The sequence below is a fragment of the Callorhinus ursinus genome, unplaced genomic scaffold (genome assembly GCF_003265705.2).
Source record: "Callorhinus ursinus isolate GAN/ISIS: 27379988/994484 unplaced genomic scaffold, GSC_fseal_2.0 scaffold9, whole genome shotgun sequence".
Taxonomy (NCBI): domain Eukaryota; kingdom Metazoa; phylum Chordata; class Mammalia; order Carnivora; family Otariidae; genus Callorhinus; species Callorhinus ursinus.
In genome coordinates this window covers 2,047,063-2,070,862 of record NW_027397071.1, presented here as the reverse complement: position 1 = coordinate 2,070,862, position 23,800 = coordinate 2,047,063, and the positions used below count along the sequence as shown (strand labels likewise).

Sequence of the window (23,800 nt, the reverse complement as noted above, 5' to 3'; positions counted from 1 at the left end):
AAATTGTTTAATACTTTACATATATCCACATTATAGACTAATAATATTGCTATGAAAATAAGTTAGATCTCTAGATATTATCTGGAAGTGATAATCATGATATGTTGCTAAGAAAAAAAGTTATGTGGCAGAGTAGAAAAAAAAATACCAATCTAAATCACAACCAAACAAATGAAGACCCTCTTTATATTTGTGCATGCTTGCATGTATGAGTATAGAGCATACCAAATCATTATTATTTCTTATTTTCAGGGGCTTAGAAGAGCCAAAGTAATTTTGATTTATTAAAAGCCATATATCAATTTTGTAATTAAAATTCCAATTAAAAATTGGAAAGAAAAACCAAATACCTGCAGCAGAAACAGACAGTATACTAAGTATGAACAAGGCACTACCCTGGATTTTGGTTATATAAAAATGAATGACACAGAGTCTTTAAAGGTTTATCTCCTGGAGAAGGAGACAGATTGGTGGAGAGACTGCTTTTTCATTGCAGATTCAATTATATCTGAGAGTTTAGTAAAAAAGATCACTTCTGTTACACCACACCAACTCTCTACCACACAATAAATTTGAATTTGTAATGATTCAGTGTCATTTGCCTTTCCTTGAATTACCTTGAGAGAGCCTTCTAAAATGAAAGGAATCTTGATTTCCTTCTCTTCTTGATCCACTATCTCTGTTTTGCTCATTCCTTTGCTACCTATAACCAGAGAAAATTGAACTTCTTAGTAACTCTCTACAACAAAGTTTCACAGAAGTACCAAATTTCTGGATTATAGGGGATCTTAAAGGCTATCAAGTCCAACTCTCCATTCATTCATCCCTCACTCTTTCTCGCTGTCTCCAGAGTGGATGTCTGAAGTGGAACTGAGCTCCTCCAGAGATGAGAAGTCACCGTTGTCCTCGTCGTTGTTGGTGGAAGCAGTGCATTCCATCCTCACTGTGTTGCGACCTTGAAGCTTTTATTGAAGTGGACTCTCTCTCCCTACAGCTCTAACCTAATTAATCCTAGTTTAACCCCTTAAAAGACCACACAGAACAAATCTAATTTATATTGAAGCCCTGCTCTTGCTATTATAGTCGTTCCATTTTGAAGATTTACAACTTTCTTGACTTAAAACGTCTCAAACTGAATGCAATACCTACCAAGTGTGTTCCCATCCCAAACTGACCATTATCTGGATTTCCCCCAGGCATCTAAATGGTAATTAAGCTTTTGATTCTGTTCAGAAGCAGAATAAAGAAAAGGCAGTCAACCCACAATTTTTCCTGCTCATAGACAAGTGTGGTCCTAGACCTATTGTGAGAGGGTGGCCCTACCTCTCTTTTTTATATAGTCCTATCCATCATTCCAGGTACTTAGGGCTGTCCTTCTGTGCCACCATCAGGAGGAAGCCCAGGCTGATGGATGGATTGATTATATAAGCATTTTGGTGGATGGTGACTGATTCATTGCCAACTTGGCTTTCTAATTTTTATTTTAAAAATCAAGCCAGCACAAATTCCTTTGGTAATTGACAGAAGTTGCAAAATCTTTGGAAAATATATAGCTTTGCTTTTTTACGAGAAATCACTCTCAACTTCTGCTATCAGAAATAATATTATTAACATGGAAAACATTACCTATGCATGAACCTAGTGAGATATCCCTATTTTCCAGACAAGTTCCCTCATTGCTTTACCTCTTTATCAAGTATCCTTCCTCTTTTTTTTCACCCTCTTTCCCTTCCCCAACAGCATCAAAGCCATGGAAATGAACAAAAATAAATGTATATATTGATCCCAAATCTTGTCAAGTGCCTGTCAAAAGCCCCCAAGAATCCTTTTTCCCTTTATTTTTAGGTTCCTACCCCCAATTAGTCTTGGGACTCTTCTGCTTGCTCTTCTAAGAAAGGTCTTGTTTTAATCTCACTTTTGGAATCTCTAAGTATTCTAATGGAGAGATACTGACTCTGAATTTGCCTCATATATTGTCAGTAAATCCTAGATAGCTGAACCTATCAACCCTGCCAAAATAAAGACATCTGGCATTTCCCTAACATTACATTTAATCTGCAGGACAGATCGAATCTTCTAGGTCTGGCAGGAAGTGGCATCAATATAAGACAAATATTCCATTATCCCATCATCAACCTCATCGTACTTGGAATGCAGCTATTCTATTTTTTAGAGAAAGTAAAGAGTCACAGAAATTTATAGGCAACTCTTTTTGATACTTAAGTATCCAGTCTTGATTACATTAACAAATAGGAGGATGTCTTTGGACTTTACATGTAAGTTCAATCATGTTACTTACTTTTAGATTTTTTAACAGCATTAATTTTGCCAGGAGAAGTGATTTTGGCACCAGCAGATTTCAATTCCAGCTCAGCCTTTGTCCTAGCGATTTCCTCAGCCATTTTAGATTCCTGATATATGGCTTCTTCTTTCACGATCCAATCTTGAATGGATTTTGCCACAAGTTCCAAATAATTCCTTAAAAAAAAGCAAAAAAGAGCAAATGACAATTGAGTTACTATTAATTATAATCAATCAATACTAAAGATACCAACTGTGCAAATGAACTTTTCAAAAATGAACTGATCCTAAATTGCCCATGTAACAATGCAATAGACTCAGATATATCCTAGATGTAATTTGTACAAAGTTGCCAGATACAAATATCCAGTGAGCATATGAAAAATGCCATCTTCATCCACAATTAAAGACATACAAATTTAAAAATGAGATGTTTCCAGCCCAGTAGAGGATTAAAAAATTTGATACTCTCAACACTGTTAGCTGGAGAATAATATGGTGCAATCTCTTTTTAGGGAAATTTTATAGCATAATAGAAACTCTTTTAATTGATGACAGCTAATGACTCACTGGATTAATTGAAATGCTCCAGTCTTTCTATAAAACTTACTGGCCTGCAAATTTCCACACCCTAAATACTGTGCCCTACACTGCTTGTGCACACCAGCGAGTTGTTGTTCACCAGGAGTAGGTCATATCTGTTCCCAAACTCATTCATTCTATTTATGTTGATGATTGTACTTATTTTTAAATGTTATGTATACTTATAACATATGAATGTCCCGAGAGAGTTGTTTCTGAGGAAATAATTTGAAATATTTAGGTTTGACAATCAAGATCAGTTATTGTCAAATTGTGTGAAAGTTAGGGCCTAAGGCTTGAAAAATAAAATTAGAGGGATTCTATACTCAGGTTATTTCACAATTTTCTTTCATTCTCGATCCCTTTTAAGGAAATAAACTGAAAACTGTAGACTGTGAGTTATGGGTATGCAACATCTTCATTGGGAAGGGAAAAGACATCTCAAACTCAACCTGTTCCCAAACTGACTGATCTTCCTCTCCAAACTGCCCTGTCAAGGTCAAGCTTTTTGTCATCTTAGCTGATGGCAAGTCTATACTTCTAGTTGATCAGCCCAAATGCCCTGAGGGCATCCTTGACCACTCTTATTTTCTCATACTCCTCTTCCAATCTGTTGGGAGATCCAAATGATTTTTTAAAACACATATTTAAAATATATTCAAAATCTAATCACTTCTCACTTACTTCACTGTTATTTTCCTGGTTTAAGCCCCCATCACCTCTTGCTAGAAAGGCTGCAGTAGCCTCCCAACCAGTCTCCATGTCCCTCCTCTTGACGCCCTGTAGTCTATTCTCAACACAGTCACCAGAGAGATTCTTTTCATTCTTAAGTCAGATCATGTCTCTCTCCAGTTCAGAACCTTTCAATGAGTCTGCTTTTCAAACAAAACCTAGAGTTCTGGCTATTTTTCTATGATGAGGGAACACAACCAAATCAGTATTCAAATGAGATGACAAAATAGAGAATATTTCAGCATGCAATGATTCAGGACTTCACCAGCCACAGATACTTTCTGAAAGAATTACTCACAAATGTACTCCAGCTGCATTGAAAAAATAAATTCAAGAAAGAAGACAACATGGGATATAAATAAAAGGGCTGAGAAAAAAACAGTACAATTTGTAATTAAATGTAAATAATTATTTGTGTTACTTGCCTGTGATCAAAAAATATTACTTAATAATTGGAAATAAAATTTGGAAACAAAATTTCAAAATGGAGGTAGGCTATTGGCTGGGAGTAAGTGGAAATATGTTAAAAATTTTAACATTTTCTGTGAAATGATATTAATACTCATTAACTCCAATTATGATATAAAATATTTAAATATGTGATTTAAAAGGATAACCTCTAGAAGGATACAAATAGAATGTATAACTTTAAAAACATCACACACTAAGAATGAGCTAAAAATCCAATCTAACAAAAGGAAGAAAAGGAATTATTAATCCTAAAGGAGAAATATACTTATTAAATGCTAAGAATGAGAGCAAAGACATCATTAATAAAAATAGAAGTGAATAGATTAATTCTTTAAAATACAAGGTTTTAGGGGCACCTGGGTGGCTCAGACAGACATCTGACTCTTGATTTTGGCTCAGGTTGTGATCTCAGGGACATGAGATAGAGCCCCTGTTGGGCTCTGAGCTGGGCATGGAGCCTGCTTAAGATTCTCTCTCCTCCTGCTCCTCTCCCACTACTTCTGTGGTATCTCTCTCTCTCAAAAAAATAAAATAAAATAAAATAGGGGCACCTGGGTGGCTCAGTTGGTTAAGCATCTGCCTTCAGTTCAGGTCATGATCCAGAGTCCTGGGATGGAGTCCCATATTGGTCTCCCTGCTCAGCAGGGAGTCTGCTTCTCCCTCTACCCTTCCCCCCTGTTCATGATCTCTCTCTCACTGTCTGTTTCTCTCTCTCTCAAATAAATAAAATCTTTAAAAAATATGGGTGCCTGGGTGGCTCAGTCAGTTAAGTGTCTGCCTTTGGCTCTGGTCATGATCCCAGGGCCCTGGGATCGAACCCCACATCGGGTTCCTTGCTCTGCAGGAAGCCCACTTCTGCCTCTCCTCCCCGCTCGTACTCTCTCACTGTCTCTCCTACTCTTTCTCTCAAATAAATAAATAAAATCTTTTAAAAAAGCAAATGAAAAATAAAAAATAAAATAAAATATAAAGTTTTAAAATATTGTTATTATTATTAAAATCTTTTAAAAGACAGAGGATCTCAGAGTACCTGAAAAAATCCAAGCTGATATTTAAAAGACATGTAGCTACAAATCAAAGTGACGCAGAAAAATAAAAGGGTGGCAGATGGCTGGCTAGGAAGCCAGAAAAGGTCCAGATCCTTGATGACTCTGGTGAGTAGCTGCACTATCCCTGAGACACTGCCAATTCCAGATTTCTCACTACAGAAGAAAAATAATCCCCTTATTAGTTTAACCACTGTAGTCAGTTTTCTATTAATATTGTGAAACATAATTCCTAGTTGACACATAAAATGATTGAGGAAGTTATATCAGTAATTTTTTATATAAAAGAGACTGTCCAGTCAAACGTGGTGAAATTCAAGGTCAAAAGCATTCAAGGGAACAAGAGGGATGTTTTATAATGTTGCTAAAACTTACAATGTATTAAGAAGAATGCTTCTAAAAATACAGATTCAAAAATAAATTTAAACATACATACACACACAGTACACATGCAAAACTGACAGGAGAAACAGACAAAATTATAATCATAAGGACAGACATCAATACATCTCTCTCAGGAATGGACATTTGAACATGAGAATAATGTTTGATTTTATTCTTTTTTTTTTAAAGATTTTATTTATTTATTTGAGAGAGAGAATGAGAGATAGAAAGCACGAGAGGGAAGAAGGTCAGGGGGAGAAGAAGACTCCCTGCTGAGCAGGGAGCCCGATGCAGGACTCGATCCCGGGACTCCAGGATCATGACCTGAGCCGAAGGCAGTCGCTTAACCAACTGAGCCACCCAGGCGCCCTGTTTGATTTTATTCTAACAGACATCCAAAATCCAAATGTCATGCATGAAGTTGTAGAACAATGTAAATTACCAAAAGTAATTGAAGAAGAAATAGAAATCCTGAATAGAAGAACTGCAAAGGTTGTAGATAATCTGTTCTTCATCTTTTTTTTTTTTGAGAGAGAGAGAGAATGAGAGAGAGAGAGAGAGCATGAGAGAGGGGAGGGGCAGAGGGAGAAGCAGACTCCCTGCTGAGCAGGAAGCCCGACTTGGGACTCGATCCTGCGACTCAAGGATCATGACCTGAGCCGAAGGCAGTTGCTTAACCAACTGAGCCACCCAGGCACCCCTGTTCTTCATCTTTTCACACTATCATCTCTCCCAGTGGGCCCTGCCATCCAGCCCCCAAGGAGCCACTATCTCTAAATGGTTTTCCATGTGAAGTGTTCCTACCCTTCCCAAAATCATGCCCTATATTATGTAAGCTGTATATGTAAGCAAAGGATTAGCACACGACCTATTTCCCCAGTTATTCTGTAAGTCCATTCTCCATCTTTCTGTATCCTTTTAAGCTAAAACAATGTCCAAATAATACTAGATATATATTAACCAGCAGTGAAAAAAATAATGAAATATTCTCATCATTACTGAGAAGAGAGAGCAAAGCTTTAAGATCGTGAAGAAATAAGGAGCTTGGAAGAAAAAAAAAATCACTGATTCCTAGAGGTCTCAGTTTGCTGAGCAACTGGCTGTGTGTTGATAAGTCACTCAGTTGCCCTACTTTTTTGAGTCTTCCCCAGATCAAGTGGAGTTATCCAAAATCGGCATGCAGAATGTCATGTTTTATAGTTTCTACTTGAAATCTTTCAGAGGCAGTTTTATTAGAACCTAAATAAATCAAGTGTAAGGTAATCATATCCTCACTAGACTTTATTGGTCCAGGAATGATGACTGTCTTCTTTAGTGATACAGCTTGGTGCTTATCACAGTGGCTGGTATGCCTCAGACATTCAACTTGGTGAACTAAATTGAAGTTTTCTTTGACTTGAACCACCTTGCTTAGACTAACGAACTAAAAACCAAGTAACTAAGTAACTAACAAGCTAACTAAACTAAGATAGCTATTAACTAAACTAAGTTGGTTACCTGAATCCAACATTGGAGTGAAGAGCAATATTCCAATGTTCACAATGCAGACGTTGTATATTCATTGGATTATGAAAGACTAAAAGTAGAGAGTTGTCCTGGGTATGGTAATAAGAATCAATCCACCTGTATTGCTGGTTGGCTTCTTGAAGAACCTGAAATCAAAATATTTGCATTGTTGTGTCTCCCCCCACCCCAGAAGAAGGGTCTCCTGCTAGGGCATATCTCAGCCCCCTTATCTTCCTCTTTTTATTTCTACACTGTTAGTCTCACTGTTCGTGAGAATATAAGTGGTAGTTTTTTGGGGAGCTGAATTCAGCAGCTCTTATAGGAAACAGATACTAGGTTCCAGGCATAGAGAAATTTGCTCAAATGTTTTTTTATTTAAGGCTAGGGGATAATAATTAAGTCAAGCAGTTATTTAACATTTCTCATGCCTTCAAACAGATCATTTCATTTTATCATCATTAAAAACCCCAGATAAATAGGTACAATTATTTTTGCCATTTCAAACTACTAAAATCTTCATTTTTCAGTGGAAATTGGGGCTGTGAGAGGATAAGAGATTCGTCCAACAACACAGAGTTCATAAGTTCTAGGACTAGTGCTCACACCATCCAAGTGTCACCATTTTGCATTCCAAAGAGTGCTTTCCACTATACCAAGCTGTAGTATAGAGAAACGAGGTGAGTAGTCTTTCTCATACACACTGTTCCAAATGACTTCTACCCCTGGCCTTTTCTAAAACATTCCACCTTCAACATGCCCTGCAATTGCAGCTACCAACAGAGGGGCAGAGAGGGCAGGCACACTTGTGTCCTGCTTCCATTTCACTACTAATCAACATAAAGAAACATGGCCACAGGAAAATAAATTAGATAGCTGTGGGTTGTTGTTTTTGTTTTTGTTTTCAACACCAATCTCATGTAGGAACTTTCAGTTTTCTACTCTTTGGGTGATCTGAAGTCATGGAATTTCATATCATGTGAGGAAGGGACTGTTTTACTTTTGCTTTCAATTTTACGCAGGTAGCATTACTAAAATAATACATTGACTTCCCCAATCTAGTCCCCCGTATGAGAGTCTTTATGGAGTGGCATTTAAACTATTACATCTGTTCCCTGAGAAGTAATACCAGAAATACACATGTGGTGAATATTTTTGCGTGAATTGCTTTTGTTTTGTTTTTGTTACAGAGGGTACTATCCATTACTTTACTTTTCAGAAAAGCAAATTCCTTTTAGACTTTAAACCCCCAAACCAAATATGTTCTTTTCCGATGAATATATATCCTTCTTTCCATTAGAGAGCTCTGCAAAATTTGTTTTCATATTTACTTTGGCTGCTAGAATTTACAGCACCAAGTTTCTCAGAGCTATAGTTGCTCTCAATCAGTGCTTGACAAGTTTTCATATAATATCTTTCCTCTCTTTTTTTTTTTACTATTTGGCTTTTACCTATTATTCTATATTAATGTTGATGGTGCCATAAACTAGTTTTTTTATTAAAAATAAACACGTACTTATTGCAGCATTATCCACAATAGCCGAGATATGGAGGCAACCGGCACCTGGGTGGCTCAGTTGGTTAAGCATCTGCCTTCAGCTCAGGTCATGATCCTGGGGTCTTGGGATTGAGTCCCGCATAAGGCTTCCTGTTCAGCAGGGAGTCTGCTTCTCCCTCTCCCTCTGCCCTTCCCCTCTGCTCATGCTTGTTCTCTCTCTCAAAATAAATAAATAAAAATCTTAAAAAAAAAAAAAGATATGGAGACAACCCAAATGTTCAACCATAGGTGAATGGATAAAGAAGATGTGATATATAGATAGATATAGATATACATATACATATATAGATATATATATAAATAAATATATAATGTATACTATATATACAATACTATAGTATATACAATTAAATATATATTTATTGCATATATATATAATTAAATATTACTCAGACATACAAAAGAATGAACTCTTGTCATTTGCAGTAACATGGATGGATCTGGAGGGTATAATGCTAAATGAAATAAGTCAGTCAGAGAAAGACAAATACCATATGATTTCACTCATATGGAGAATTTACGAAGCAAAACAAACAAACAAAGAAAAAAGAGACAAACAAAAAAACCAGACTCTTAAATACAGAGAACAAACTGGTGGTTGCCCAGAGGGAAGGTGGGTGGGGGGACGGGTGAAATAGGTGAAGGGGATTAAGGAGGGCACTTGTGATGAGCACTGAGAAATGTATAGAATAATTGAATCATTATATTTTACAGCTGAAACTAACATAACACTGTATGTTAATTATACTTCAGTTAAAAAAATAAATACCTACTATGTGGCAGATACTGTGTAGGTTCTAGGAAAACAAAAATGAACAAGAGAAAATTTTCTTTTAAGATTTTTATAGATCATCCTGGATTCAGAGACATATCCTAAGAAGATGAAATTGATGGAGTATCTGATACATAGAATGGGTTGGGCAAGAGCAGAAGTGGGGGTTGATGATTAGGAGGATCCTGCAGCAGAACAACAGGATGGTAACTGGGCTGACGTAGCAACAGTGGAGATGGTGAGGAGCTTTGATGGCATCCAAACGTGATGATGGATCAGACATGCAGGACACAGGAAAAGCTGAGATAAAGGATGACTCTTAGCCTTTTGGCTTGAAGGTGATACTTTCTGAGATGGATGAGGAGAGAAACATGCTTAGGTGGGAAAATTATGAGCTTCATCTGAGACACTGAAGCTGAGATGCCTGTCAGAAATTCAAGTGGAACTTGGAGTTAGGTATTCTAGTGTGGAACACAAGAGAGATATCATTTGGAAGATAAAATTTTAGGAGTCATTAGCATTAGGTCATATATATAGATGAAGTCATCACAAGAATGTTTACAGTAGAGAGAAGATGGTTCAGGGCTGAGACTCCAGGCATTTCAATATTTAGACGTTAGGTCCACAAAATTTCAAACAGAGCACTGAGGAGAAGTATAGTATGGCATCTTGGAAACTGAGAGTGAGGAGTATTTCACAGTGAAGTGACCAGCTCTGTGATGTTGTTAAAAGGTCAAGGAAGATGAAGAAAGATAAATGTCCATTAGATCTGGCAGGACAGCGATCATGAAGCTTCATGGAATGGTGAGGACAGAGCCAAGTTGAAAAAAAATAAAGTCTGAAATAAATGTCCAGTTAAAGATGAAAGATTAAACACATGTGCTTCTTGACACCTCACTAAAAGAACAGTAAAATTTTGGGGTTTTAATATCACAAAATTGAGGGTCACAGGAGAGGAGACAAAGATAACAACACTTTAGAAGCTGGAAAGCAGAAGGATAAGGGATAACTGACAGCAGACATAGAAAACCAAATTCTAAGGTTAATTTCTCAGAGGTCAGAAGTAAACTTACTTGTGTGCAGAAGTGCAGAAAGACTCAAGAAATGGCAGTATTAGGTACCTCTGAGAGTGGGGAGAAAGTGACACTGAAAATAGGAAGATTAAAATATTTTTAAGAAGCTGTTATGGCTCCCAGAAGCCCCTGATGATTCTGAGCAATGGGCTGCCCATCTCCCCCGTTAGCAGACAAAGGGAGGATTATTACCTACAGAATGATGCAGTGGATTCGAAGAAGGGGACCCTAGGCACTGCCAAGGGAGAGAAAAAAAAAGAATTTCATAAAAGTATAAATTCTGATGTTCAAGAAATATAAGTTGACCCACGTGTGTAATTCTAAATTTTATAGTAGTCACACCTCAAAAGTAAAAAGAAACAGGTAAAGTTAATTTTAAAAATATATTTTATTTAACCCAATCTGTCAAAAATATTATCATTTCAATATGTAATCAATATAAAAATTGTTAATGAGATATATCACCTTTTTTCATATTAAATCTTTGAAATTTGGTATATATACTTATACCAAGTATATAGTATATACATTATAATATATACGATAAGTTATATGTACTATATTATATAAGTTATATATATAGTATAGCAAACTTACAGAGCATCTCAATTTGGACCAACTACATTTCAAGTACTTGGAAGCTACATGTGACTAGTGGTTATCACATTGAACTACGTAGATCTAGAGGTTGAATGTTAAGGAGCCTAACTGCCTTCCCCCCGCCGCCATAGCTCACAAATCCCTGATAGAAAAATTATGTCTTTCGGTTAGGATTTTAGGATTTTTTTCCCTGGAGAACCTAAATGGGTTAAGAGTACAGACTAATATACCAACACTGATGGGTCTCCCAAGGAAACCACCCAGCCAAATATCCCAAAATGAAATCCATTTATTGAAAAATAAATGGCCCTGAGCTCATGCAGCACTTCCTATGATATTTTTAGTGTCTCATTATTAACATGAACAAAAGGGCAAATGTCATTAGGTATTACTCTCTAATATGAAAAATGAAGACCCCCCAAAAAAACTTGAGAAAAAAACAGAACGAACTTGAGGAAAAAGAGACAATGCCAGGAGAAAACACTAAGTCTTCAAAGGACTTTAACATCCTCACAGAGATAAGAAAAGATATGGTATCAGGGAATGTGAACAAGATGCTATAAAAAGGTAATTTGCAATTATAAATAGAACTTTAGGAAATTAACCATGATGATATCAGAAATAGAAGGCTCAGTAGAAGAACTGGGTGAAAGTTGAGCCATATCTCCAGAACAAGAAGGCAGGTATTGGAAATTAAGAGAGGGAAGGTAAGGAAATTGGAAGTTGAGTCCAGGAAGTCCAGCACTAGAATAACAGGAGTTCCAGAAAGAAAGAAGAGAAAAAATGGAAAGGAGATGATGATCAGAGAAATGACTGTAGAACATTTCCCAGAATATAAAGACAGGAGTTTCTGGATTGTACCAGGCTTACCAGTATGATACTTGAAAATAGAACCAGCAACAGGAAACCAAGAACACCGGAACAAACAGAAGATCTTAAAATCTTCCAGAAGGCAGAAAAAAAAGCAGACTCAAACAACTGATCAGGAATCAGAATTTCATTGTTTTATTTTCTCAAGGACAATCCAAGAAGCTAGAACACTACTGAGGAATGGCTACAAATTTTCAGGGAAAATGTCTTCTAACTCAGCATTTTATATAAATGTCACTCAGATGTAAGGGTAGAATTAAGATGTTCTCAAACATCCAATGCTCCCAAAATTTACCTGCCATCTATTTTATTTTTTATTTATTTTTGTTTTTTTATTTTATTATGTTATGTTAATCACCATACATTACATCTTTAGTTTTTGATGTAGTGTTCCATGATTCATTGTTTGCTTATAACACTCATTCAGTACGTGCCCTCTTTAATACCCATCACCAGGCTAACCCATCCCCCCACCCCCTCCCCTCTAGAACCCTCAGTGTGTTTCTCAAGTCCACAGTCTCTCATGGTTCATCTCCCCCTCCGATTTCCCCCCCTTCATTTTTCCCTTCCTACTAGCTTCTTTTTTTTTTTTTTTAACATATAATGTATTATTTGTTTCAGAGGTACAGGTCTGTGATTCAACAGTCTTCTACAATTCACAGCGCTCACCATAGCACATACTTTCTCCAATGTCTATCACCCAGCCACCCCATCCCTCCCACCCCCCACCACTCCAGCAACCCTGTTTGTTTCCTGAGATTAAGAATTCCTCGTATCAGTGAGATCATATGATACATGTCTTTCTCTGATTGACTTATTTCGCTCAGCATAATACCCTCCAGTGCCATCCAGGTCGTTGCAAATGGCAAGATTTCATTCCTTTTGATGGCTGCATAATATTCCATTGTGTATATATACCACATCTTCTTCATCCATTCATCTGTCGATGGACATCTTGGCTCTTTCCACAGTTTGGCTATTGTGGACATTGCTGCTATAAACATCGGGGTGCACATACCCCTTCGGGTCCCTACATTTGTATCTTTGGGGGTAAATACCCAGTAGTGCAATTGCTGGGTCGTACAGTAGCTCTATTTTCAACTTTCTGAGGAGCCTCCATACTGTTTCCCAGAGTCCTGCCATCTATTTTAATTCAGGAAGCAACTAGAAGAGATAGTCCCCTACAAAAAGAGAGTAACCCAAGAAAGAAGATGACATGGGGTTCAGAAACCCGAGTATCTGGCTGGAAAGAGAGGCCAAAGCTGTGGCCAGGATGACAATAAAGGAAACTCCCAGGTCCACAGCCGCGAAGCAGGCCTGGAGGGCTATTGGGAGTTCAGAGCATATGGGAGAGAGGTGGCTTAGACAGTAAAACTGATAGAATGCCCGTTAGGTTTGAATGTATTGAGAGGAGATTTTACTCTTTGGTAGAGAGCGTGGGGGTGAGTAATGACAAATGCGTAGTAAACTACACAAATGAAGAAAATGGGAAAACAAACTCTGGGGAAAACAAAAATTAGTATCAAAAAGGGAAATGTAATCATAGGGTATTTACATAGTTCAGCTATGAATAAATAACATTTATTCAAATGAAATATATATTGAATATTGGTCTAACCAAAAATGATGATATGGTTAACAGTGTTAGCAGATGGCAAGAAGTGCTCATGTGTGTGTATGAGTGTATGAGTGAGTGTGTACTTGTTTGCGTGTGTGTGTGTGTGTGTGTGTGTGTGTGTGTGTGTGTGTGTGTGCTGCATGGGGATTGGCAGAGCTGTTTTCTCAAGAGGGAATCAACTGATGATGATGCCCAACCAAAACTAAAACTAAACAAAATGTACTTGTTATTAGAGATAACACCAGAAATAGGTAAATAAATACCTTGAAGGTTTTTACCTCTGGAATTTAAGCATAGGGGTGGGAGAGAGCTGCTATTTTTCATAAGACTCTATATAGAACTTTTTGGCTTTAAAAATATGTGGATGTAAAACTTTGATATTGGTAAGATTAAAACTAAAAAAAGATAAAACAAAAATTAGTAAGGGTTTTTGCATAAAACATGTAAACAGAAAATGTAGGATTCCTTGTTATTTTTCATAGTGGTTAAGAGCACAAGTTCTGGGGCCAGATTTCTTGGGTTCATATCCTGCTTCTCTTACTCACCAGCCATGTGACCTTTGGCAAAAGTTACTGCTGGTCAAGTTGTCTCAGTTTCCTACTATTTACATAGTTTCTATTTTATAGGATTGTTGCAAGGATTAAATGAGCAGATGATACTTACAAGCTATCGCTAACATATGGTAAGTGCTCCATAAATGCTAGCTATTGCAGGTGCCACTGACCTGTTAACTGTATCAGGTCAACACTTTGGCACCTGGATGCCTCAGTCAGTTGGGCATCCAACCCTTGGTTTTGGCTCAGGTCATGATCTCAGGGTCCTCAGGCTCCATGCTCAGTGGGGAGTCTGCTTGAGATTCTCTCTCTCCCTCCTCCTCTGCCCCTCCCCCTGTTCTCTCTCAAATAAATAAATAAATCTTAAAAAAAAGAAAAATACTTTTAAATGCAGTGAAAACTTAATAGAAAGGATAGGCAATATGGGAAAAATAAGTTTGCTGTCCCATAATGCTTGATGTTTGTTCTTGGAAAATATGTGCAGCAGTCATGCACATACATTTCTTCTTTTTTCTTTGGAAAATATATTTTAAGCTATTTTGGAGATTCCCTGGGCATGCATAGCTCAATTTGGGAATAAATTCCTTTTATAGCTGAAGTAAATGGGAATATTGATCAGAACGAGATCTGAGAGAGTGACCTAGAAGTGAACTGTTCTAAATCACACCATGACTCCCCAGACCTGTCCAACCATCTCCTAGAGACTCACGGTTCATTAATACCTGAAGCAAAACTTTTGGTTTAAAATGTTCAGTGAAACTCCAGTCCATTAGACTGCGTTGTTGCGTTTTCTTTATGTCCTCTAACTCTGCTTCCACAGTCATCTTCTTGGGTTTCTAAAAAAATCACAGGAGTGCAATTTCAGCTTTAATTTGTGCAAGTCCAAATGGAGCCCTCTTGGACTCCATCAACTAACCAGCATGCACTCCATCTAATTGGGGAAATCTGCATATGTATAAATCCATATGGCAACATTTTAGGAGAACTGCTGCCAGAAAGAGTATGCCTTTGAGTTTTTTTTTTTTTTATGGGCAACATAATCTAAATATTTTTATTGTTAGGTTATACTCTTCTGAGTCCTGTTAGCAATTATAGGCAGGTTTTCTGAACTCACTTCAAGACAGCATTAGTTCTCCATGGCTGTATGGTCAGCAGGTGTTTGTGAGGTTGCCAAGCCACACTGTCTAGAGAGGAGCATGGAGCTTGGAAGTTTTGCTTAAGCCGCTAGTGAAATTAACTCCTTTTTCTCCAGTTGGAGCTAGTCTGGGTATGTCTGAGCAATCCCCTTCCTTCTCCTGCTGAACATCTCCTTTGTGTGTGTGTGTGTGTGTGTGTGTGTCTGTGTGTGTTTCTCACTCTGGGTCACAGTTTTTTCAGATCATCTTACTTATATTTACACTTTTAGCAAAACAATTCCTTACCTTTTCAAGAGGCTCAGCCTTTGTGACTCCTTCATCTTTGATCTCATTGTTCGGGGTCTGTTCTGTAAATCAAAGACACCAACATCCAGTTGTGTTTGGGCTTTGTTCTTGCCTTTGTCAGTGCTGTGCCTTTTTGCTGCCCATATGATCTATGTTTCTGTGCTGAAAAGGTAATTCCTGAAAGGCATGTTTCATGCCTCCAAAAAGGTGTTTGTGTCAATAATTCTAAATCAGTGTCTACCTAGAAAAGTTATACTAAACCCTTTGAAAAGAACCCAGCTTCCTATATGATGCATTCCTAAATCATATCAGATATTCTGCCCTCAGACTATCTCCCTCACTTCTAAAAATGTACCCTTATGAGTTGCAAATACTCACTGATTAAACTATAGCTCTTGTGATTCTGAATCTCTCATATAGAAATGGATAAACTATATAGCATATTCCAAGTTTGACCAAAGAAATGGAGTGGGTGATGAATCTTGTGGTAACATATTTGTGATGTTACTGAATAGCTGAGCCAACTTGGTCTTTTATCACCCTTAGAACAACAGCAAATTGATCCCTACATAGTCATATATAAAATGGTTCCACCTTCACTCTCCAAACACATCCCTTCCACTCTCCTTTGCTCATTCCTCTCCAGACTCACCAGCTTGCTTGCTGTGTCTTAAAGTTTTTGCACTTGTTTTTCTTTCTTACATGCTTTGCTTTTAGATAATCACCCGGTTCAAACACTTCATCCGCATCGTTGCTAAGTGTTACCTCCTTAAGAGCCTTTCTGCCTTTTACCCTGTTTTATTTTGAATCATACCATTTACTAGTGCCTGATGATATTTATTTCTTTATGTCTATCTCGCCATCTCAATGTGAATTCCTGGAGAATAAGAACTTGATCCTATTTTCCATAACTGTACCCTGAGCACCCAGCACGTGGAAGGGATTCAGTACATTTTGTTTTGCTCGAGTGAGGAAAATCTACATCACATAATAAAACTGGAAATGTATGGAAAGCTATAGAGAGAGAGCAGAAGTGTGGAAGAAACGCAAAACAAAAGCTTGTTTTAGGGTAAGCGTTAGATTCAACTTCATTCTGTGGCAAAGAGAACCATATCTGCACTTCTAGAGGGTGTAGTTAATTGTGTCTACCAAGGATAGGCCAATGTTTTTCTTTCTTTTAGGAGCATAGCTAGTTATATTTTCGCTACTAGTTTCATCTTGCCTTGGGCTGGTGAAGGTGACGGTAAGAATGTTCCATTTTGATTTACAGGAAAACTATAAAGTCAATTCAGTTCAGTATTTATATAAATATATCTACTCAAGAGAAAACTCAGGCCAACTATAACTCTAAATAGACCATGATGTCCCATGTGTCCTTGAAGCAACTGATATGAAATCTGTGGAATAAAAATTATTCTATTCTGTGGTCTGCCAGATTTCCGGGAGATTTGATATTCCCTCCTGTGTTTAAGGATCCAGCAGAAAAAGTCTCCAGTTTAGAAAATATGTTCTAAAAAATTGTGCATCAGTTATTTTGTCAAAGGAAAGAGCATTCTAAAACTAACCTGAACTCTTCATTTAAGAGTACAGTAAAAATCATTTTTTCTTTCTTTCTGATTCTGCCTTCAACCGCATAATCCTTTGACAGTGTGATTCAGTAGTTTTTGACACATCTGGAAATGGATGCTTTCTCATCCCTTTGAAAAACAGCTTTCCTAATCTGTTTTACTTTAGAGATAACAAGATCCCTCTGCAAAGCAGTTACTTTATTAAAAAAACACCCAACAAGCATAAAGGGCACATCTAAACCTATAGCCTCATGGTTATCAACTCTCAGGTTTTTCATAAATATCCAATAGGCCCTGTCAAGTTCAAAAACAGTCTCAGATGGAAATCCAGTGTTTGGTTAAGAAAAGCACAAATATTCAGTCCTTCACATCCAGGAACAGGTTTTTATGTGTATTTGATGCTAAGATGGTTGTGCAGGAAATACATGGACAATTTTTGCTTTGCTTAAAATGATTTCAAGGGGCTGCTTTAGAAATATGATTCAGAGTTAGGGGGAAAATGCAAGATCAACAACAACAAATTTCCTTAGATGTTAACAGCCACAGTGAAACACCAAGTCTCAGCCACCCTCCCCTGTCCAATTGTAAGGGTTCCTTGATGTGGATCAACATACATCAGATAGGATCCCTTATTGGTTGTGGGGGCTTAGTTCTCAAGATTGCTCAGCCTCTAGGATATACTATCCATGATAGCATTTTTAGCCCTGACAACTTAGAGTTGCTCTAGTCATCTATTTTCCACCAGGATCTGGAATGCCAATTTACATGGTTTGACCACCAGGTGGCAAAAGTTGCCTGAGGAAAACTATACACCAGTTGCTCTGAAGAAAAAAACAAAATACAAAGAAAAAAACCTCAGGCCTTATATCTCTCCTGGCTTATTCTGGATCCACATGAACACAAAGTGACTTCTTTGTCATATATTTACATTCCTACAGGATGCATAATGGCATAACATCCCAGGTTGACTTATTTGGCTTAATTATTTTTGTGAGCTTGGCTAATAGGTAAGGGACTTAGAGAAATAGGGAATCAACCCTTTTGGTAGCAAAATCAGGTTAAGTATCAGCATGAAGAAGAGACTATGAGTGTGACTAAACCACTAGACAAGGAATTTCTGGAGCCGAGGAAGCACAAGACAGTGGAGGAAGCATTGGTTTGGAGTTAGCTCTCTGTTGGAATCCTGACTTCCTACTTGTATGTAGTTGAACAAGTTGCTTAACCCTTCTGAGTCTTCAACTCCTCATCTTTAGAATTAGGATAATAGCGTCTTATTCACAGACTTGAGGTTTATATCGAATACTAGTTAATATATGTAAAATGTCTTAGCAGAGTGCTTGGAATATAGCAGGACAATATTTAAAAAATGTTATCTCCTTCTCTCTGTCCTCCTCACCCTCAGTTATCTGCTCTACTAAGCAAGCAGATTTTCCCTAATTCTACTCCATCAGTGACTTTCTCTTTTATCATCATCTACATTAATGAAAATGGCAAGATGACCATTCAGTCAATACTGACTTAATAACTGTTCTCTTGTGCCACAGACCACTTACTCTTGTTTAACGCTTTTAAAAATTATAAATTATAACACATATGGAGAAGTACATAGACTATAAATGCTTAGTTTAATGGATAATGGGAAAGAAAAGACCCAGCATTGCAGACATCTTATGTGTGTCCTTTCATAACCATGACTTCCTTGTGAAACTATCATATTAATCCTGATGTCTTTGTGTGGATTATTTTGGGATTTCTACATTTACAATATTTACAAATATTTCTTCCTTTTCAAACCTTACACTTTTATCTCTTTTTCTTGCCTTACTGAGTTGGCTAGCATCTCCAATGTAGTATTGAATACAAGTGTTTATAGTAGATAGCTTCCTGGAGTTGAGGGAAATCTTTCAACTTTTCATCTTGATATGTAATGTTTGTTGTAGTAACTTAAGAATAAACCTTATAAGGTAGAGAATTTTCCTTCTCTTGCTAGTTTGCTAAGATTTCTTTCATAAATTGCTATAGAGTTTTAAGTGCTTTTTCTGCATCTATTGAGATGATGATATCATTTTTCTCAGTGTTAATTGATAAATTATATGGATTTTTACAAGTATGTTTTTCCTCTATTTCTGTTATAAAAACAACTTGTTTGTTATGTATTATTATCATTTTGTATATTGCTAGATCAGTTTACTTATATTTTATTCAGGATTTTTGCATCTATGTTAATGAATGAGCTTGATTTATAATTTTCTTTTGTTGTACTATCCTTGACTGTGTTATTATAAGGTTTATGCTAGCTTCATAAAATGAGTAAGGGAGGATATCCATTTTTTATTTCTGGGAATAATTTTTAAGATTAGAATTATTTCTTTTTTTGAATTTTGGTATCACTTGTAAGAAAGATCATTTGGGTTTGGTATGTCCTATTCAGGAGGATCTTTAATTATTGATTTAATTTATTTAAATGATTAAACACTATTCATGTTTCTATTTCTTCTTGAGTCACTGTTGGTAAGATATACTTTTCTAGTAATTTGCTCATTTTATTTTAAGATTTAGTGGAATAAAGTTGCTCATATCCTCCTACTGTTTTTTACATTTCTGTAGGATCAGAGGAAAGTCTATTTCTTTATTCCTGATGATTTTTATTCCTGATATGGCTTTATTCCTAGTATGGTTATTTATCCTTCCTTTTTTTGTGGTCTGCCTTTTATTTAAAAAAATTATCAAATTTTAAAAGTCTTTTCAAAGAACCAGACTTTTGTAGTATTTGTTCTTCCTTATTACAGCTATATATTTTTTTTTTTTAGATTTTACTTATTTACTTGAGAGAGTGCGCGTGTGAGAGAGAGAGAGAGAGAGAGAGAAAGAGAAAGAGAAAGAGAAAGAACGAGCCAGGGGAGGGGCAGAGAAGCAGGCTCCCCACTGAGCAGGAAGCCTGATGTGGGACTCGATCCCAGGACCTTGGGATCATGACCTGAGCCGAAGGCAGATGCTTAACCAACTGAGCCACCCAGGTGCCCGCACATCTATATTTTCTATGTCAATAATTTACTTATTTTTTTCTTCCTTTCACTTTATTTGGGTTTATTTTGTTCATCTTTATCTAAGAACTTGAGGTTGATGGTTAGCTAATTAATTTTTAGCTTTCTTTTAAAAATGTATTCATTTAAAGCTGTCAGCTGCTCTCTGAGTATCCCTTGCTTTAGTTGCATTATAGAAATTTTGACATTCAGTATTTTCATTACCATTCAACTTGAAATCTTTCCTAATTTCTATTGTGACTTTTTCTCTTTGAAAATTTGGGTATCTTCTCATTATTTTTCATAACTAATGGCCTCTATAACTTCACTGGGTTTTGAGAATATACTCTGTAGTTTTGATCCCGTGAAAATTTGCTGAGATGTGTTTTATTGGTCCAGTATACCATTAATATTTTAAAGATAAGCATACCTGTGACCTCTAAGAAGCTATAGTACTATGGAAACCTAATATAGGCATATAAATAATTATAATAAGTAGTAGGAAATGATAACTAATGCCAAAAAGGAAGCACAGATTAATTATGACCATGGGAATGCTAAGGGAGCCATTTCAAGAGGGACACATCTAACAAAGCTTCATGGAAGTGCCACTGAAATCTAATCGTAATCAAAAAGAGAACTCCAGGTGGAGGGTATTGTGGAAGAAAGACACAGAGATTGAAAACAGCAGACTGTGTAGAGGAAATAGAGCTTAATTCTGTTTGCCTAGAGCATGGCATGAGTGAACAAAAGGGAAAAAGCAGAAAGGTTTTGGAAAAGTAATTTGGTACTACTGCAGAAGCATGTATAGCAGGCTAAAGTGTTGGGTTCTGTTAGTAGGGAGACATTGAAGGTTGTAAGCAGGAAACGAACAGCTGGATTTTGGGTAATTAATCTGATAACTGTGCATAAGATAGCTCAATAAATTTAGCCTAACAGTCTCCTATGCTTCTATACCTCCTAATATAACAAATTTATGATGGTATATTCTATAGTAAGAGTCATTACCTGAGCTATAAAGAAGAGAGAAAGGGAATCCTTATTCTTCATTGAGCATTGATCTTCTACCAAGATCTGTAGTGGGCAGTTCACTATTTATTGCAGGTAATTTTTAATATTTTTTTCATATAATTACAATAATCCTATGAAATACTAATAAAAGTTTTAATTATGTTCACCTTACTGTACTTACTAAGGTAAAAGTGGACTAACAGGCCTTAGGATATTTTTAAAAACAAGGGCTGAAATAACAAGGACTGAATAATAACACTCAGTAGCAAAGTTTAATTTTAACTTAGATATTAAACAGTCTTCCAATTGAAATAGGGAGGCATTTAAATTTAGATAATGTTTCTTGAATCATTTTTGGGGTTAATACATCCTATAATAGTGCATACACACACACACACACACACACACACACACAGTTTACTCACCTGAAGGCCCAGACTGGACCTGAGTCTTCAAACTAGTCTTCTGCTCTGACAACCGTATATTATCAGGGTCTAAGGGTTCCTTACTGTTTGGGTCAGAATGCTTCATATTATTAGAATCAGACTGATGAGCATCTGAAGGTTCTTTAGTGATCTCATCCTCTTGCACGGATGTTGACCAATTCTGATCCACAAACAAAATTCTGTCTTTGGTTTCAGTATCTAATCAGTTTGAAGAAAATCCATTATATATAATGCTAGAAAAATTGACAATCATAAAATGTAAGAATTCCTTTGATTCCCTCCATGCAGTGTACCTGTTTGGGCTTTGGCCTCTTGGGCATTCATTTTCATGATGTTTTGCTGCCTTATCTGTTTAGCAAATCTGGCAGGGTTGTCCCATGGTATGTTGAACATCTCAGAATCTGTCCCATACATCATCTCAGAAGGCATTAGCTTTCCTTCTTCATTAACCTCAGAGAGTTTCAGGCTCTCAAAAGTAAACACTTTAAAGGCTCGTTCTACTTCATTCCAGCTCAAGACTTCTGTAAGAAAGCAGAAACTATGCTGCTAGGAATGCTCTTATTACCACATAGTACAGGGCTGACAGAGGGGCAGCCAGGGGGTCTGTCCACCATGATGACGAGGGAGTCACGTCACGCTGGGTGTTGACCTGACTTTAAACATGGGCTCCACAATTTTGCAACAAATATGGATAGTACCTAATAATAAGAAAGCTGTACAGTCAAGATATAATCTATCAAGACAATGCTCACAAATTGCTTCATAGCTTAATCAGTATTAGGTGTATTAATATTAATTCACATGGACTCTCCAGGGTACCATATTGGTTAAATATGTTTAAAACTTATCATTTTTAAGCAAAAGCACTTTTGCTACTGTTCTAATTTGAAGTAAAAAAAATTGCTCACTTGTGTCTAACATACACTTTATATTCAGTAGGTTTTATTGTTCCTTAGGGCTCAGAAAAGGCCTCTTTTCACCCACTTGAACTCGTGTAGCACTTTCCATAATTGCTCTTCAAAGATTAGCAGCTTTCAATTGGCCCTATTCATTTGTGCATTTATTTTCTCACAGCATTTAGTTATCCATTTACCCACTCCCTCCCTCACTTGCTTGCTCACTCGTCTTTGTTTTCTATGTATTAGGCTTTGTCATAGGTCCCTGAAATTCAAAGAAAAGATTTGGTTCTTGTACTTTAGAAGTTCAGGGCAGAGGGGTGGGAGGTAGGTATTAGCAAATAATCATGGGATTCCATGAAGAAAAGTAAAATGATTGTGGTAGATCAATGATTCCGTGGTAACCTCCACTTTTTTTCCAGTAGAAATGAGGACAGAGGGAGGGCTGTTTTGGGAAGAAAACAAAAACAAAAAACAAAAAAAATGAGGCAATTCAGGAGAGAGACAGGGAAAAGGTAAAACTTACAGAATTAAGGAAAGTTTGCTCATTCATTCATTTTGCAAACATCTTTTGAGCACTTATTAGTTGTCAAGGATTATAGTAAAAGCCGGGACCACAGCAGTAAAGTTAGCAATGAACTCCGGATCTTCTAGAGTATCTATTCTGGTGGCTGGAAACAGGGCAAACAGATAAGTGCATGCCATATCAGAGATGATAAGAAGGATAAAGCTAGGAGAGGGGGTAAAAAGTGATAGCGGTTAGGGAGGGGCTTCTTTTTTTATATAAGGTAGTCAGAGAAAAACCCTCTAAGCAATTAAGCAAAAATGTGAAGGAAATGGGAGAGTAAGTCCTGTGAATATCTGGAAGAAAAGGGATGGAGGTAGGAGAAATAGCAAGGGCAAAGATCCTGAGGCAAGGGGTTGACCAACAGGTTCAAGGAATCACAGCAAAGCCAATGTAGAATGAGTGGAGTGGAATGATGAGACCTTGACAGGTGATGAGCTCAAAAAGTGGGTGGCAGAACAGTGTAGATTATACTTTGAGTGACACGGGTGGCCTCTAGAGAATTCTGAGTTAAGAGGGTATGTGGTGTGACTAACATTTTGGAAGGATGATTCTGGTTATTGCATGAAGAAAAGGCTAGGTGAAAAAGTGAAAGCCTTTTGACCAATTGGAAAGCTATTGAAATAGTCCAAGTGAGAGGTGACAGTGGCCTGGGCTGCCATGGCAGTGAGGGATTTGGTGGGATTGGTTGTGGGGCATAAGAAACAAAGAGGAATCAGGGATGACTCCAAGGTTTGGGAAGAAAACAGTTGCCATTTACTGAAATAAGGAGGACTGTGAAGGGACAAATTTCAGGGAGTCAAGAG

General features: G+C 37.0%; 1 protein-coding gene across 1 annotated transcript in view; it reads right to left on the bottom strand.

Moving 5' to 3' along the window:
• SPAG17 (sperm associated antigen 17) overlaps nt 1–23,800 on the bottom strand; it is a 237,994-nt gene that overhangs the window by 120,581 nt on the left and 93,613 nt on the right. Inside the window, exons 14-20 of the mRNA XM_025872536.2 lie at nt 21,827–22,054; nt 21,513–21,731; nt 15,486–15,547; nt 14,787–14,900; nt 7,014–7,168; nt 2,300–2,478; nt 618–703 (exon numbers count right to left, since the gene is read on the bottom strand). Of these exons, the coding sequence (XP_025728321.1) occupies nt 618–703; nt 2,300–2,478; nt 7,014–7,168; nt 14,787–14,900; nt 15,486–15,547; nt 21,513–21,731; nt 21,827–22,054 (1,043 nt within the window). The remainder of the gene's footprint in view (nt 1–617; nt 704–2,299; nt 2,479–7,013; nt 7,169–14,786; nt 14,901–15,485; nt 15,548–21,512; nt 21,732–21,826; nt 22,055–23,800) is intronic.